The sequence below is a fragment of the Perca flavescens genome, chromosome 13 (assembly GCF_004354835.1).
Source record: "Perca flavescens isolate YP-PL-M2 chromosome 13, PFLA_1.0, whole genome shotgun sequence".
In the NCBI taxonomy this organism is placed as follows: Eukaryota; Metazoa; Chordata; class Actinopteri; order Perciformes; family Percidae; genus Perca; species Perca flavescens.
This window is the reverse complement of record NC_041343.1, coordinates 13,365,905-13,382,651: the sequence shown is the minus strand read 5'-3', so window position 1 is coordinate 13,382,651 and position 16,747 is coordinate 13,365,905. Positions and strand designations below refer to the sequence as shown.

Here is a 16,747-nt window from a genome sequence, read left to right as displayed (position 1 = left end):
CATTTACTAAAGACAACTACTGTTCAATGTTAGTAAGCGACCATGGATTAATAAGCATACCCTGCATTTGTGAAACCATGCATTGCCCTCTTGCGGTAATAATCACATATTGCTATTTCAACTGAACGTTAAGGTTTGAGATTGAGAACACTTTGGGAAATAGATTTTGTTGCCCCCATTCAATTCAATTTAAACAAGCAGGCCACCTTATGATCACCATAAGTTTATTGTTTTAAAACTAATATTCTGTGGGGAAATCTGAAAACTCAAGTTAAGTAAAACTGATATTGGCTATACACTCATTTTACAGTATATGGTTATCAGATATCTTTAAAATGAAAAATATCCATAAGTCACAGAAAAGGAAATGAAAGATATGACAATACAAATATTTAATTATTAATATTATATAGTATTACAGATAGCAAAGAAAATAGCAACTGTGTACAAAGGCAACAAGATGTGTTAAAATTAATTTTAATGGCATGACATACAGTCTAACAAAGGATAATCAAATGTTCTTAATCAAAGGTTTAAAAGTAGAGATCCTGCTATTCAGATGCTGAGAGAGAAAACAATGACCGTTATTCTAATGCACTAAAAGTTTTATGTGACTGAAAAGGTTTTAAGAAAGCAGGTCATCATCTGCTTATGTGCAACAGGACACAATAAAGAGCACATGCCCTTAAAAACAGTTTAAGATTAAATAGCCTGGAAACTGGTGGGTAATTAAATCTTTGGACATTCATGAAAATATTAAAATGTAAGTCCTCTGGGAGATAAGTGCCACTAGAATGGTTAACAAATGTTATTTATCTGGGAAAGTTTTTCAGTTGGCCACTTCAAAAGATAAACACACAACTGATGTGTCAAAGTGAGCTGTCTCATCTGGGTCAGATCTTTTTGTAATTCATCATATTATTATTTCCTTTATGTCCATTAGTTTAGTCATTGGGTTATCTAGCAAATGGTCTAGTAAGATATATTTGTCAAATAAGTCTAACCAAAATTTTAAATTTAGCACAATGGCCAATTTTCCAATAACTTTCAAACAATTGATTTTGAGGTCTTCTCTAAGCAAGCCCTCAAATCAGAGAAATGTAAGCAAGACTGATACAATGACAATATTCATGTCCTCAAGGGGATAATACATTTAGCCTATATTATGCCTCTCCAGATATTACATTAAAGGAGGGCTTTCTGTTAATAAATAGCAGAGGGGAAATCGACTAGGAGAACTGTCAAAGCCAAGTTCCAGTAAACATAAAAAACTAAAAACCTACGTGTGCAGACAGATACCAACTGACTAAAGATTTAAAAAAAAAAAAAAAGATAGTTAGTCCCACTTAAAAAAAAAAGGTCTACAATGCTAGTACAGAATGTAGTTGTAATTGTGATAATATCAATTTACTCTGAGCAAAGTGAACTGATTGCTACATTTTCTGCAGGAACTGGCAATTTGAAATGCAGATTGTCAGACAAGGCATATGGACACATGTACAGTACTTAATAGTTCATTTGGCAAGTTCTTCTTTTAAATGTATTTATTTATTCTAGCAGTAATTCTAGCAATTATTCTTTTAAAAAGTAAATTGGATTAAAAGTATTTCTGATTCTGTGCAGCATTCATTCTGGCAGGCTGAGGATTTGTGGTCACCTCTCCAGGTCCATCAGCAGTTGTTGAAGGTAACAGTCAAAACACTGCACTTTTTGTCCCTCCTCCTAAAAGGAGGTAGGAAGATAACAATCTGGTCTCTTAGCTGCTGTTGACTGCTGTTGGTGGAAATTAATTACACTACACTACTATGATAATAAATAAGATCGCCCTGCTAGATCATCATCCAAATAACAACTTGACAGTTGTAAGTCTATTTCAGCTTGTCTATTTTACAGCTGCAAATGTACACTCTACACAATGTAAAAAAAGAAGTTAAAAATACAATTGAAATATACATAGAAGTATAAATAAAGCAATAATCCACACTGCCCTGCAGGACACAGTCTGTTCAGATACGCCCACCAGAGGGGCGGATAACACACAACAGAAAATAACACATTTCTCTTTCTCTTGACAACGTAGTTTGCTCATCACTGTGCTTTCATCAATTCTCTCTGTGCGGTCATGCCTGGCTTCCCTCCTCCCAGGTCATCGCAGTAAAGTCCATGTCTGTGAGTGTGACGGTGAACGGACCCTCAACCCTCTCGGCCTCCATGTGCTCCTCGACTCTCGCGGTGCTGTCCAAGTTGTTCACCCTCCAGGAATTCAGAGGTCGAATCGATTTCTGGAAACGCTGCAAAAGAGAAGCAAGAGACAGTCATAAACCTTTTTGCAAAGGCCTTTCATCTACCACTGTTGTATATTTAAACAGATACAGCAGTGGCAGTAGGAGCTCTACAGTTAGTGAGATCATTGCAGAGGTGTAACCGGACCTCACAGTGACAGAATGACAAAGTGCTTATACTGACTTCTTTCAGTGTTCCAGTTTCCTTGCTGATGGCCACAATGGCCCAGATGGGGATCTGTAGACAGCAGGTTGCGCCCATGCACACTCCCAGCGCTTTACCCCACAGTGGATACACATAGGACCCGTACTTGAGTGATGTTCTGTACATCTCAATGAAGATGTAGGTCAGGATGAACTACAGCCGCAAGGGCAAAAGCCCAAAGTGAGCAGAGGAATGTGTCATCCAAACAATAAAGCCACAATGCCAACAGAAGAATGAATGAGAAGGCCAGCAGAGAAATGCTACAGGGGGGGACTCAGATTGAATGTCAGTTTCTCCTCTTGAATTATTCAAAACTGCTGTTGTGAAGATTTCAGCACAGATGGCCACTTTTCAAAGTAGTGTTGTTATTTTAGTTTCCTTTGTGGAACTTTTGGAGCAATTGGTAATTGAGTTATTATACTTTGTTCTCCCTCAGTTTATGATAAAATCTTTAGTCATATAATGGGATAGCACAGTGTCTCACCCCTCATCGAATTACATTTTGACTATAAGTGCAACATTTCTGTATCAAGTAGCCCTACAGTAAATGGTAATTCTGCTTCAGGTGACGGGAGTGACGTAACATGGATTGTGCAACTGATGCAAACAAACAATACTGTAAGGCTAGAATATGAGCTTTAGCTCAGCAATAACATTTCAGCTGGCAGTGAAAATCATGCTGTGATATTGTCATCATTCTTAATTTGGCAAAATAACCATGAAAAACATTATATAGAACCTATCAACTTCAGTGCATTTGGATTTCAGGAAAGACATCAGACAATAAGCCAGCTGAAGTTTAATAGATAGATTATGAAAAGCATATTAATTATTGATAACCAAGACTAATGTCACATTGTGCCTGCATCTACTAACAACAAATATGAATACTAATGCCGATGTTTTTACTCACCAGCAGAAGAAACGGAGTGCAGAAAACCCAGCATGCTTTGAAGTAAAGCAGCACTTTGGTACACCAGGGGGGACAGTGGCGGATCATATCAATAATGTCCTGACAAAACTGGTTGACTCCTAATAGAAAAGTTAATTAAGTGATGCAGATTAGGAACCCTGGAACAACCAAGATATTTACAACTTGCTACACATCACGTGTCCTGGATGACTGAAACTCATATGGAGGAATGATGCGGTGTTAGAGGAGTTTGACGTGAAGGTTAGGTGTGTGATGGGCTACCGTAGAAGAAGGAGATGCCAATGCACATGAAGAGGGTGATGATGATGAGGCCGAAACTAGTGCTGAAGGAGTCAATGAGAGTGAACCAGTAAATCCCTCCCTATGAAGACACAGTCAACATGGCAAATGAGAGTCTGATCACAAAGAAGATGCACTTGCAGCCACATTTATCACTTACTACAGTTAAACACACTCACATTAGTCACTAACAGGAGACCCATCAGGTAGAAGCAAAAACACAGCGCACCCAAGAACAAGGACTTGTGTAACGGGTTTGCTCTGAGGTGTGGAAACTCATCCAGCACGGCTGTAGTGATGCCTTCCATGTTGCCAAACTGTGAAGCAGCAGAGCAGAAGGTATCCAACATACGGAGGAGGACTCATACGTCTTTATTTCTGCTCATATCTTTGTGTGGTGTGTGGCCTTACCAGCGTATCGATCCCCAGCATAAAGAGCATGAGAAAGAACAAAATGGACCAGAACACCGAGCCTGGCAGCAGAGCAAGGGCCTCTGGGTAAGCTACGAAGGCCAACCCAGGACCTGAAGGCAAATGAGAATACATCAAGTTCAAGAAGGCACTATACAATGCTAAAGTTTAATGCAAAATGCAGTATTAATATAAGTTAATTTTTTTTTTTTTTAAACTAACTGCTGTGTAATAGAGTTCACTTTACACAAAGAAGTGGCGCTTAAGTTACATTCAGAAATAAATACACAAAATAAACATAACACAACACCATTTTCAGTCTCACACATAGTTTTAAGATTCCGAATTTGTTCAAAATGCTTTATTTATTCATCTGGACGTCTGATTTAAAGAGGCACAGGATTGCTAAACAAAATGAGCACAGCAACTACCTGTATCTGCCACCTTTTCCACAGGCACTCCCTTCTTCCATGCCATGTGACCAAGGATTGAGAATATAGCAAATCCTGCAAAGAAGCTGGTGCTGCAGTTTCCTGTGGTGATAATCAAAGTGTCCCTGAAATCAAAAGAACCACAATCAAAAGAACCACAATCAAAAGAACCACAATCAAAAGAACCACAATCAAAAGACTGAACCCATCATGACCGCAACAACAGAGTACATTGTACAAAGCACAAACTCACCTGATGACATTGTTGTCAAACTTATTGTAAGAGGCCATAGAAAGCAGCCCTCCAACTCCAATACCTAAGGAGTAGAAGACCTGTGAAGCTGCATCATTCCACACCTGCAATGTATCAGACAAAAATATGCCTTAAACAAAGAGGATATCTAGATATTTAAATATTTAAAGCAGCAACAAAGCACTGTGTTCACAGACTCCTCTGCCTTATATGTGACAGTGTACCATCAGAAGTACCTGTGCATTAGCTAATCGGCTCCAGTCTGGTGTGAGGTAGAAAGCAATGCCCTGAAGAGAGCCCTCCAGTGTAGCACCTCTGATGATCAAAACAATGAGCACAAAGTATGGGAAGGTAGCGGTTACATAAACCACCTGAAATAAGAGACAGCACAGACACATTAGACAAGACATAGCACCAACAGAAAGGGTGTGTGTGTGTGTGTGTGTGTGTGTGTGTGTGTGTGTGTGTGTGTGTGTGTGTGTGTGTGTGTGTGTTTTATGGGGGAGCTAACAATAAAAACATTGTGTTGATTTACCTTGCCAGAGCTGCGGATGCCCTTGAGCATACACAGGAAGATGATGACCCAGGCAGCCAGGAGGCACAGGGCCAGGGGCCACCGGACAGGGCCCGGGTCGTGAAGGCCCTCACTGAGGACTACACCCAGCACACGCTCACTACAAAACACACACAAACGTATAAAACAGCACACCTCTTACCAAACCTATCGCCACACTTTTTACGCATTAACTGATGCAAAACCATAAGACTGGATCTATTAAGGACTGCGTGAAGAAAAATATCTTTATTCATACTGTTTATTTTGTATATTTATGTTTTACATCACTAAAAATCATAGCGGATTTGTAAATTGGGCAACATTTTAGTCCAGAGGGCCTTACACATAAGAGCACAATACTTCATTGTGCTTTTAATACTTTATTATAATGTCAAGTATCACAAATGCTTAGAATTGCTTTATCCATTTTGCTTGAACGGTTATACATTCTCTCTGTGCTCTCGGTTAGAGTGTGGTTGTCGCATGTTATAACTGCTTCATGATATCCTATTGTCTTCTTAAAGGTTATGGTGTAGTGATATTTCCAGTGTGTTTTTCTAGATTGCTGTTGTTCATGGTTTTTTTTTAATCTCCTATAACAAAGACATAGTTGTAATGAATATTGTCATGTGTTACATGTTGCTCTACAAACTATGATTCAGTGTAGAGGAGGAGCATTCAAGAGTATGTCATTTTTTCTGACAGTCCTGTATAGTCCAATGAAATTCATTAGAGATACTCAACCAACACGTCCGTGGTTTCTGTTCTCTTTATGCTGCTAAACTTCTTCTCAATTCAATGAATTGTATTCATTTCCAGCAGAGCAATTCAATTGTATATGCAGCAGAGCACAGGTCAGTCAGCAGCAGTGGGGAGTGGGTATGGGAAAATTCACCAAGGGCAGAGGGCAGAGTTCACTAGAGAAATGGCCTTCTCAATGCCTCTGAATGCCTGCCATGCTTTTGGAGAGTAGGGTCTAGTGATGGGGTCAACAAACTGACCTAGATATTGTATGATCTTGCCTCAGTCTGAACCCTTTGGTTTGTTTGCTGTATATCAATAAACCCTTACATTTACTTGAAGCACACAGTAAGCTGTCATTGAGGCATTGTAGCTGAATAACAGCTTCTTCAACATGTACACAACATCACCGCACAGCGTTTCATGCTGAATGTATTCATAGAGGTAAGGAGTAACTGTGATCCTTAACTTGTAAAGTACTACTGTAATGGCAAAATTACATTTAAGCACAATTCCTTATATTTTTATGTTTTATTTCTACTTTACTGCTCTCTTATTGCTGAAAGAGTCTCTCATTCCCAAATGCAGATTTTGATTCTAACTTTGTGAGACATCCAGTCTGGAACATTATGTGAGCCTGAACCGATAAAGGTACAAGGTCACCCTAAAACTATCTCTAGTTTTCTCATGCCAGTTAAGATGTAACGGGGGGGTGAAAGTCGTACAGGGAGGAGGAGGTGAGATGACTCCGACATGTCTCTTGTATTCATCTGATTGTCTTCATGTGTATCAGATTGCCTGTCAAAATTGTAGCGTCATAATAATCCAAGTGCGTGTGTGTTGTCACTCTGAAGATGCATATAAGCCTGGTGTTCTTGTGCACTCATTTGAGAAACTGACTCCACACTGGGCTGAGGCCTTTTGTGAAATCATGTTGATCCTATTTGCAAATATATCTTTTTTAATAAAATACAAAAACCCAACTTGGTTTTAGTCTCAGTCTGTCTTATTTGTTTCAATTTACTAAACTCTGAAATTTCCCCCCCTGCTGCAAAGGAAACTTCCATAACACTACAGTCATCTGTTGTTATAAAACATCACAATGATTTATATTGGGAAATTAAAAGTCTTATGTATTATGTGGACAGTATAATGAATTGTATTTCCTGGCATCATAAACAGTAAGGTGTTGCCACAAAGCCCTGAGTCATATTAGCTGAACGGTGACAGTTTAACCAGTTTGAAGAGAACTTGGGTTTGTTGAAAAAACATTTTTAAACAATGTTTAAGTGCAGCATACTGCCAAAACCGTTTAATCTTTAAATATTTCAAAACAGCTTGTATACATTTGCAAGGGAGGCTTGATTTTATTTGACTTTTTTATTTTTTACAAATAAGAAAGACAAACTTACTTCCAGAATTTTTCTGTGGGGCTGAGGCCTTTACCAGTGGAGCTATTGCCAGTGGTGCCGTTTCCACAGAGACCTACATTGGCTACAGCATCACAGGACCAGGGCAGAGGGCTCTGTAACGAGCTGCCCAGGTAGTAAAAGGTCCATGCTATAATGACGTTATAGTAGAGACACACCAGAATGGACACACACAGCATCCCAATGCCAATACCTACAAGAAGAGACACAGCTATAAGTATGTCAGAAAAAACAGGATATACGCTACTGTGAAAAGATACATTACAAGATATCAGTTAGATAATTTCAATATACAGGAAGCTATGAACGCCCGGTTGTAAAAAGTGGCAGCTGGACTCAAAAAAAAAAAAAAAAAAAAAAAAAAAAACATATATTCAATGGATACCTCAGAGTGTAGCTCACCTTGAAAACAGCATTCCAGACTATGTTCTGTTCCTTTTGTAATACTTGGAGAAAATCCAAAGTCAACTATAATAGTATTTCATAATTCAGCATGCCAACCTGCTGCTGGCATTTGCAATTTAAAAAAACCCCATCTATGATGAAAACCTGCTTTCTGGCTCTATTTTAAGAGAGTTCCTGCAGGTTTCTTTATCAGATGTTTATATTTAGCAACTGAGTTGCAGAGCCTCTAAAGGAATTTTTAGGGCTAGCTACGAGAAGTATTAGTGAGGTGGCAATGATGTGAGTTAGTTAGCTATTTTCCTTGACTAGGTTTGTCTGGACTGACTGGTGGTGACACAGGCATTTTGATGTCAACTTGAGATGTGTACTCAAATCATTAAGCATGGTTCAAACTGGATGCTCAAGATTCCTGGAGACTAAAAATATACAACTGTGATGATATTTCTATACTATTGAGCACTGTCTAATTACATTGAGTCGCGGCCCTGACATAATTATCTCTAAAAGGTTTTAAGGTTGTGTCACTGAATTACAGTGTATGTAAGTGTGTAAATACAGGGCTAAAAAGCATAATATATGAGGTTCTTACCTTTGAGCAGAGGGCAGCATTTCCACACGGTGATGGGGCCAGCTGCTCCATACTGGCCTAAACTTAGCTCCATTAGGAACAATGGAACACCCGTAACAAAGAGCATAATGAAGTAGGGGATGAGAAACACACCTGTGAAAATTAGAATGAGGCCAGTTTGAAGAAGGCTCGTGCTGGGGGAGAAATCCACCGCAATTACTTGTGTTGTGCAGCTACATGTAGACGGCCTGTAGAGACAGGTTAACTTATACAATCTCTGTCAGCGGTTATTCCGCTTTACTGTTAGTCAAGCTCCACCATGTTTGATTTCAGTAGGTTGGGTTAGACAGGCAGACTTTGTCTGGTGTGTAATCAAGGAAAATGTATAGGATTAAGTAAATGTTTTGTGTTCTAGCTCCCAGTACCAAAGGCTGTGGGAAATAAGCCAGCATGATTAAGAGGACAGTGCAAACCCAAGGGCAGGGCTAAGAGGGCCTCTTGCCCAAATGGGTGTAACAAATCATTATAGACATACAATACACCCAGGCACTGAAAGCATTTGAGAGCAGAGTCAGAGGGCAGGGAACATGCTTGCAGACTGCTCACCTCCTCCATTGCGATAACAAAGGTACGGGAACCGCCACACGTTCCCCAGTCCCACGCAGTATCCAATACAAGAGAGCAGGAACTCGTACTTCCCTCCCCACTGTTCCCTTGGGATAATTGGAGCTGGAGTGCAGGGTGCAGGACTCTGAGCTCGGGAGTCAAACTGTGGCTGTGGTGCAGGTGTAGTTGTCGAATTCTGGCCATTTTGAGTGACAGTATGCCCGTTCAAGTCTACTAAATTCTAGCGAAAATAAAATCACATTTTAAAAAGGGTCAGAGAGGACATATGCATTAATACAGATAACACCAAAATTCTAAAATGTACCAATTCCACTTGCTTTTTCATGACAAGGTAGTTGTTAGTATGTGGATTATATAGAAGAGTCCAAAAACAATTAGTCAATTATTCAATTAGACAAGCAGCAGAAAATGAATCAATGGCAATTCTAATAATTCATTAAAGTTTAAGTACATTACCAAGTAAACACACAAAACATTTGCTGGTCACAGACTGCATACTGTCTTATTATCTTATCCTGTCGAACTCATGAGGTGTTAAAACCACTAACTGGACTATTTCTTCCTCTTCCTTCCTGCAGGCCATTCATCTCGCAACAAGAGAGGAACTATTTTCTCATGTCAGGTCGCAGGGAGGAAGTTTGATACAGATAACAGCAGGGCTTCTGCTTTGTGCAGTTACTGTCATTGTTGTGTGTTAAAAGATAAACAATGCATCAATTATTCCAATGACACATAAAATAACCATAGTTTCAATAAAATGATGCTCAAGTTTTGAGGCAAGAGTAATGTCTTTCAGAGATTTCTTGTATCGCCAATTCATGCACAAAGAGAATATACAAAGTATAGAGACATCAAAGTAGGACAGGAAGTTGAGGTAGTGCACAATGTGGTTGTGTTGACATGATGGGGTAACTATTAGCAGTGAATCAATGAACAGCATCAAAAGCTGTGCTAGAAACATTATTCATCACCATGAGGTGAAATATAATTTGTAAATAAAAAAATACAAGAAGCAAAACTATATGTTTGGTAATGCTTGAAAAATTACTGCAACAAATAATCGATAATTGTTGGCGATTCTTTTTCTGTCCATCAACTGATCTTTGCAGCTCTAAATAAATGAGGACTGAGGACTTTCTAGAATTGCTTAAAAAGACCACTAAATTAATAAGGCTAAATGAAAAATTGTAGAAAAATGGCAAATAGACTGCTATTGAAGTGTGGTCAGAATTAGCATATATATAAAGCTAGACCTCGGGTAATGCCAACGTGCTTTGTATGACATGAGTAACATCACTAAATGGTGGTGTAAACACTTAGCGACTAAGTAGACTACACCGACCGGCCGGTCGGTTTTATCTCCTCGATCGGTCTGCAGTGACTGGATTGATTTGGTGCAGGTGAAGATAAGCCGGAGGTTCGAGTAATAGTGGTCGTTCAGGTTAGACTGCTTCATCTAATCTAGTGTTAGCTGCCCTGACACGAACACCACACCTCTGGGAGCCCGGAGGTAAACTTAAATCGTTCGTAAAGGGGTCCCACGTTGCTTTGAGTGTCTAACATGAGTTTTAAACCCACACAGAGTGAGTGATATGTTTGGTGTGTGGCGACGAGCCAGAAAAACAAACCTCCGCTCCTACTTGCGCTGTGGTTGCACTTACTTCAGCGGGGCTCCCGAGTGCTGCTTTGCCGCTTTCGTCCTGCATTTCCTCCCCCGGCACAGGTGGTGCTTCACTGCTTTAGACGTCGCTCTTTAATCCATATTTTACATGGGGGAGTCCTCTTAGAAGTACACCATGTTGCTGTAGTTTTAGTGGCAGTTGAAGAAGTTCGGTCGGCGTTAACCGAGTGAGACACAGCAGCAGGGAGACATCAGCGATGACGATAAGGAAACAGGCCGGTGGGCGGTGAGGTGAAGGACTAGGAGGCTGGGCGCTAGTGCAGCACTTCCTCCCTACCTGCTGTGAGATGTTTAGGGAGGGGTAACGTGAGTCATGGGGAGCAACGTGGAGACTGTGGTGGGAAACTTGATTATTGATCAAAACATCTATTTTTTTTTCATATTGTAGTCAAATTATTATTATTATTTTTTGTGTGAGCAGGATGTCAAGTGAAATGTTTTGTTTCACCACAATATGCGTTTTCATATAACTTGCATACAAGTATGGAGCCCTGGGCCACAGCACCAACAGAAACAACATTGCTGTTATGTGGTTAAAGTTGAATACTTTACTACAAAAATATACTACAAAAAATACTTACAGGTCATGAATAGGTAGTATAGCCTAAAATATGATCCTACACTAAAGCATGAAAATTCATAATTTACCTTGAAGGCTTAAAAATATGTTTTAAATGGACCTTTTTCACAGCAGACATTTCGACTTGTCAGAGTATGAAAAGCACAACTGAAAATGATCCCCTTAACGATGGCTCAATTCCATCAAGTGTCCCAGTGAGCTATTTCAGTGAGTCAGCATGAACAATACCAGGGTCTCTCCTAAGTGGAATGCAGCCATCATTAATGGTTTCGAATACACCTGTGCTTTTCCCACTATGACATGTCAACATGTCTGCCGTGAAAAAGGTCTATAGCCTAGTGCATGAACCTGAGTTAGGATTATTTTGTCAAGTGATTACACTATATCTGAAATATTTCAGTTTCTTCTTAAAAATTAATAGTTTTAACATTTGAGGAAATATGCATATTTTAGGCCTATCGTGTCAAAACCATAGTCCAAACCTAAGGCCTGGTCGCACCAGACAGTGTCATAAGGAAATGAGCTTGCTGCATCTTTGTATATTTTTTCTAGAAACTAGGTGTTACAGAGCTGGAGGGCTAGTTGGTGAACTACAGTAGCTAAAAAAAAAACTACAGTAGTTAGAGTCTTGCATTGCCAGACCTCTCCACAGCCACCCGGGACCTGCTAACGCTTATCAGTCAAAATTGCTCCCTCAGCTTTTTCTTTTGTGGCCTTAAATTGGAAATTGACTAATTTTTTTATGATTTTACTGCTTTAAAAATGTTACTATGAATATATTTTAGCCTTACAGTGCACTTTCTTGCTTGTTGTTTTCTGTTAGATTTTGTGAGGTTACAGGTAGAGTGGTATGTTCCTACAAAGATCAGCCAAATACAAAAATATGACATGCTACATAAAATGCACCCTATCTAATTCTCGTGTAGTACGTCAGTTAATTTAGTTTCAATGGCTTCAATATCACATCATTATATATCACAAGTGAATATCACAAGTATTATATGTTCTTTTTTTTTAAACAAAGTAGCACTTGATATCTCGGATTTGGATGAGAAAGGAGGATAATTTTAGGTTTCACACGGCTGTAAGGGAACTTCTAAATCTTGTGCTAATCTGTGTGTGTGTGTGTGTGTGTGTGTGTGTGTGTGTGTGTGTGTGTGTGTGTGTGTGTGAGAATCCTCATCTGACCACACTTTTCAGTACCACTTCCTTGGGTGTGATGACTGAGTTAGGTACATCCACAAACATTTAGCAATGCATATGACTCAACCTAGGCTATTGTGACTATAGGTATTGTCCATATTAGTTTTGATGGTGTGATGTTGAGTGGCTCTTTTTGTTTCTTAGAAGCAACTCATGGACTCTTTAATCCACATAAGCTCATGATGCTTTTCTAAATCCATCCAATCTGTTGGGTGTCTATACTTAACAGCTCTTCTCAACAAATCTGGGTCAATAGACGGTATGGTAAAGCTACACAGTTGCTGTCTGTGCAGAGCAACATTACCATTATTGGAACTTTAAAGGATCATATTGTAGCCCAATTTTTTCCAGATTCTGATTCAGCTAAAATCCTCGTTATGGAGGGGTGAGGAGGAATAAAACCACAACTGGGTGAAAGCTTGAAGAAGTGAGAAGATTTGAGGATTTCATTGAGAAAATGGAATTCCAAAACCTATTGAAGATCGATTGGAGCCAGTATTTTTGCAATCGGCCACAAGTGGAGTTTGATACAAGTTCGAAGCATCATCTCCTCTGCAGTGAGTTGAAAAGCAGCTCTGTCAGGCTGGAGAGCAATTCAGATCCATACTGCAGCATCTGGACCGACGCTCAGCAAGCAAGAGTCAAGAGTTGTAACAATCGGTCATTTGCCATGGATGCCAGAATAAGACTAGATAATTTGAAGTCGGGGTGTAATTCACCCTTGCCTTGCGGTGCCACGGATAGGATGTTGTTCAACTATAACTTTCAAAAAGACCTCTGGGACAGTGAAGAGTCACAAGAAGAAGAGTCTGCTTTGGACTCGGTGGAGCTCCTTGATGTAGAGGACAATGTGCAGGATGAAGAGAGCTGGTAAGTGCCATCAAATTAAGTATTTCTTTCTTAATTTAGTAAGGGTGGGACCATGTTAAATGTAAAAAAATTAATTAAAAAAAGACACACCCCAGGTTTGGACTTTTGTCCATGCCACCATACACTTCAAAAAACATGGTGAGGTGCTATAGTGAGGTGGATGCTAATCCGGAAAGCTAACTTCTCAATCTGACATGAAATCTTTTCTGAACAGGTCTGTACTTTACATAGAGCAGGAGTGAGATATGTTCATAGTGAATGAAGTATTCCTCACAGGTTATATGAGTCAAAGAAGCAGGTGTTGGCGGAGAGAAGTGAGTCTGCTCTGAAATGGTGTCGACACGTCCTGGATAACCCCAGTCCTGAGATGGAGGCTGCATGTCGTTCACTGATAAACAGGCTGGAACAAAGTAAGCAAGCAGCACTGACTGCAAAATAGTTTTGATAAAAAAAAATATTCTTCTAAAAGGGTGATCAATTTGGTTATGGGTTTACCTAATGCCCACTCTCTGTATTGTCAGGATCAAGCATGTGTCATTTCTACAGACATCCTGCAGTTGGCTTCTCTACGGAAAAAACATCTGTCAGCACAACACACAATATCTCTGACAGTTCAGGTAATATGATATTGAGAGCTTTGAGGATCCTCCCACCTTCATTTTGACACAGATGACCTTTATGTTCATTCAAAAACACATCTTTATTATCAGATATTTTTATCAGCATGTTTTATGTTAATCTGCAAAGATAATGAGCTGAGCTTCCACTATGACTCCATGTCCACAGACTACAGATTGCAGGACATCACAGATGTCCACATTATGGCTCGAATACAGGAAGCCAGTGAGTACAGAGGCGTGTTTTTCATGATCTAGTGTACACTGCATACTTAATGAAGGTTGGATTGTAATAACCTTAGTCCATATTTTTCAGGTTTAAGACAGGACTATGTTTCCATGCCTGCCAGGAGAAGCCCTGAGTCACCAGTGATTTTTCCATTTTATTTCACCACTGTTGAAAATATTGATGAGTCCACTCAAGGTAATAAAACTGAGGCTTCATCTTCCTCTTGTTGGCAGCCTGGTCTATCGTCACTGAGCTCTTCCCTTCGCCAGTCATCAACACCAGTAGCTGAGCAGGGCTGCCGAAGTCCAAAACTGGCCAGACTTCACGAGCAAGTCACCCAGTTCAAACTGCTGAAACTTGCTCAGAATCAAGGTACATGTACTGTACAAGCATATAGTTTTTCTACTTTATTTGTATTTTTGGTCTGACAGCTACAGACTGATTGATTATTACTATATATTTACAAACCGTAGTGTCACTCGTATTGATACAGTTTACTTTCAAATAACATTCAACTTTAGATTATGTGCAAATTAGCAGCACATCAACAGTACTTGCAGTTCAAATTGTGTGTGTGTGTGTGTGTGAACTCAATATGACCCCGATGTGTTTTTCTGCAGCAACATCACCAGGCAGGACCAGGTCACCTCTGCGTACCAGCCTCCGCTCTCTCCAGGCTGTTAGGAACAGCCGATGTTTAGACAACAACAACTGGCAATCTGCTGACCAAATCACGTACCCACCATCAGGTCTGGATCCGTTGCCTCAAAAGAGAGAATACCAAGAAAACACAAAAGACTGCAATTCATTTAAAAAAACATGTTAACACTGTGTCTGTCCAAGTAGTAAAAAGTGGTCCTAATTGTTTTCTCAGCTGCATTATCTGTCAAAAATAGGTCTAATTGCTGGTCTCCGTCACTTTCTGCAGCGCCTTCCAACAGCTCGCTGCACTCAGTGAGAGACTCCTCAGACCCGACGACAGCTGTGAAGAGACTGCTGAGGTCTCAGTCTCTCAGCCCCTGCAGGATCCCTCACCCTGCTAAGGGATACTTGTCGGTTAATGGACGCGTTTATGCCTCACCCGAGAGGTCGACCGTAGCAGCTTGGGGCACCAGTGTGCCATTCACTCAAAGGTGAAAGGTGTCACCAGTGAATCCCTGATAGTAATGAGGTAGAATTAAAACATTGAGACATTTATGTCATAGCTTGTATTCATTTTTAATCTAACTATTAACAATAATATAATTAATCCTTTATAGCAAGGCATCTTACTCTGGGTGAAGACAGTGTCTGTGTGAAGTTCCCATCAAATGGGCTGGGATCTTTTTTCTAAAAACTGATTGTAGAAAATGTGTAGCTGACAATGTTGTGAGCAAAACTTGACAGAAGCATTCTAGAGGGTTGAGTTATACATTACCAAGACATCCTCTCAGACAGTGTTGTTTGAACAAAAACCTATTTATTTTTATTGAAAAAAAATAAAAAAAAAAAAAAAAATATATATATATATATATATATATATATGTATATATGTACTGTATATGTATATATATATATGTATATATATGTATATGTGTATATATATATATATGTATATATATATATATATATGTATATATATATATATATATATATATATATATGTATATATATATATATATATATATATATATATATATATATATATATATATATATATATATATATATATATATATATATATATATATATATATGTATATATATGTATATATATATATATATATATATATATATATATGTATATATGTATATATGTATATATGTATATATGTATATATATGTATATATATATATATGTATATATATGTATATATATATGTATATATATATGTATATATGTATATATATGTATATATATATGTATATATATGTATATATATGTATATATATGTATATATATATATGTGTATGTGTGTGTAAGGTTTAAGTCATACCAATGTAGACATGTCAGGGGATCTTTGAGTGTTGTGCTGATTAATCCACCCATCTGTGATACTCTTGAAATAATTAAAGTGAAACTAATGCTCGGTGCTGCAGCAATCAGTATGTACTATACCACCAATGGTTTTGCAAGCATGCTGCATTACAACTTATTAACATTCAACATATTGTGCTTATTGGCACGATGTGAGGAATTCAAAGTGTATTAGTTTGTGTCATGAATGCGATTAGTGTAGATTTCAATGCCGATTTGAATGTGGAAGTGCGTTCAAACTTCACTTAAGTATGGCTGATTGCAGAATAGGCTGTTCTGTGCAGAGTTGTCACAACAGGAAGTTTGCAGTTTGCCATTATATAAGAAAAACAAAACAGGTGACCTCTGCACAATAGGAAGCATGCTCGTTACCAAGAAACAGATAGAGGTGGGGTATTGGTGCAGTTTCTTCCTTAAAACGTATTCAGT

The 16,747-nt window shown here is 38.9% G+C and overlaps 2 protein-coding genes across 9 annotated transcripts; one reads left to right on the top strand and one right to left on the bottom strand.

The window, feature by feature from the left end:
• Nucleotides 1-457: 457 nt before the first annotated feature.
• slc6a7 (solute carrier family 6 member 7) lies at nucleotides 458-11,574 on the bottom strand. Of its 5 annotated transcripts, none has more exons than XM_028595726.1 (15): nucleotides 11,452-11,574; nucleotides 10,751-11,083; nucleotides 9,102-9,342; nucleotides 8,517-8,648; nucleotides 7,505-7,715; nucleotides 5,331-5,469; nucleotides 5,032-5,166; nucleotides 4,796-4,899; nucleotides 4,543-4,667; nucleotides 4,112-4,224; nucleotides 3,880-4,017; nucleotides 3,683-3,782; nucleotides 3,401-3,519; nucleotides 2,467-2,640; nucleotides 458-2,291 (listed from the first exon to the last, which is right to left on the bottom strand). In XM_028595726.1, the coding sequence occupies exons 2-15, from the start codon at nucleotides 10,826-10,828 to the stop codon at nucleotides 2,121-2,123; spliced, it is 1,980 nt and encodes a 659-aa protein (XP_028451527.1). In that variant the 5' UTR covers nucleotides 10,829-11,083; nucleotides 11,452-11,574; the 3' UTR covers nucleotides 458-2,120. The 5 variants fall into 5 exon arrangements, with proteins under 5 accessions (XP_028451527.1, XP_028451531.1, XP_028451530.1 ...); XM_028595730.1 differs by having other exon boundaries at nucleotides 10,784-11,083; XM_028595729.1 differs by having other exon boundaries at nucleotides 10,751-11,080; nucleotides 11,484-11,560.
• Nucleotides 10,423-15,766, top strand: LOC114566896 (SLAIN motif-containing protein-like). Of its 4 annotated transcripts, none has more exons than XM_028595734.1 (9): nucleotides 10,423-10,632; nucleotides 12,938-13,456; nucleotides 13,721-13,866; nucleotides 13,978-14,073; nucleotides 14,243-14,299; nucleotides 14,390-14,442; nucleotides 14,536-14,674; nucleotides 14,923-15,051; nucleotides 15,231-15,766. In XM_028595734.1, the coding sequence occupies exons 2-9, from the start codon at nucleotides 13,044-13,046 to the stop codon at nucleotides 15,437-15,439; spliced, it is 1,242 nt and encodes a 413-aa protein (XP_028451535.1). In that variant the 5' UTR covers nucleotides 10,423-10,632; nucleotides 12,938-13,043; the 3' UTR covers nucleotides 15,440-15,766. The 4 variants fall into 4 exon arrangements, with proteins under 4 accessions (XP_028451535.1, XP_028451536.1, XP_028451532.1 ...); XM_028595735.1 differs by lacking the exon at nucleotides 10,423-10,632 and adding an exon at nucleotides 10,643-11,104 and having other exon boundaries at nucleotides 13,733-13,866; XM_028595731.1 differs by lacking the exon at nucleotides 10,423-10,632 and adding an exon at nucleotides 10,643-11,104.
• Nucleotides 15,767-16,747: the final 981 nt, after the last annotated feature.

Bases quoted from the DNA above. Each gene is read 5' to 3' on its own strand.
- slc6a7 (XM_028595726.1), bottom strand. From the start codon at position 10,828: ATGCAGGACGAAAGCGGCAAAGCAGCACTCGGGAGCCCCGCTGAAGTA. The intron at 5,167-5,330 runs GTAAATCAACAC...CTCTTATTTCAG, and splicing joins GCATCCGCAGCTCTGGCAAG to GTGGTTTATGTAACCGCTAC. The intron at 3,783-3,879 runs GTGAGTGTGTTT...GTGTCTTCATAG, and splicing joins GTCTCCTGTTAGTGACTAAT to GGAGGGATTTACTGGTTCAC.
- LOC114566896 (XM_028595734.1), top strand. From the start codon at position 13,044: ATGGAATTCCAAAACCTATTGAAGATCGATTGGAGCCAGTATTTTTGC. The intron at 14,074-14,242 runs GTAATATGATAT...CCATGTCCACAG, and splicing joins CAATATCTCTGACAGTTCAG to ACTACAGATTGCAGGACATC. The intron at 14,300-14,389 runs GTGAGTACAGAG...CATATTTTTCAG, and splicing joins GGCTCGAATACAGGAAGCCA to GTTTAAGACAGGACTATGTT.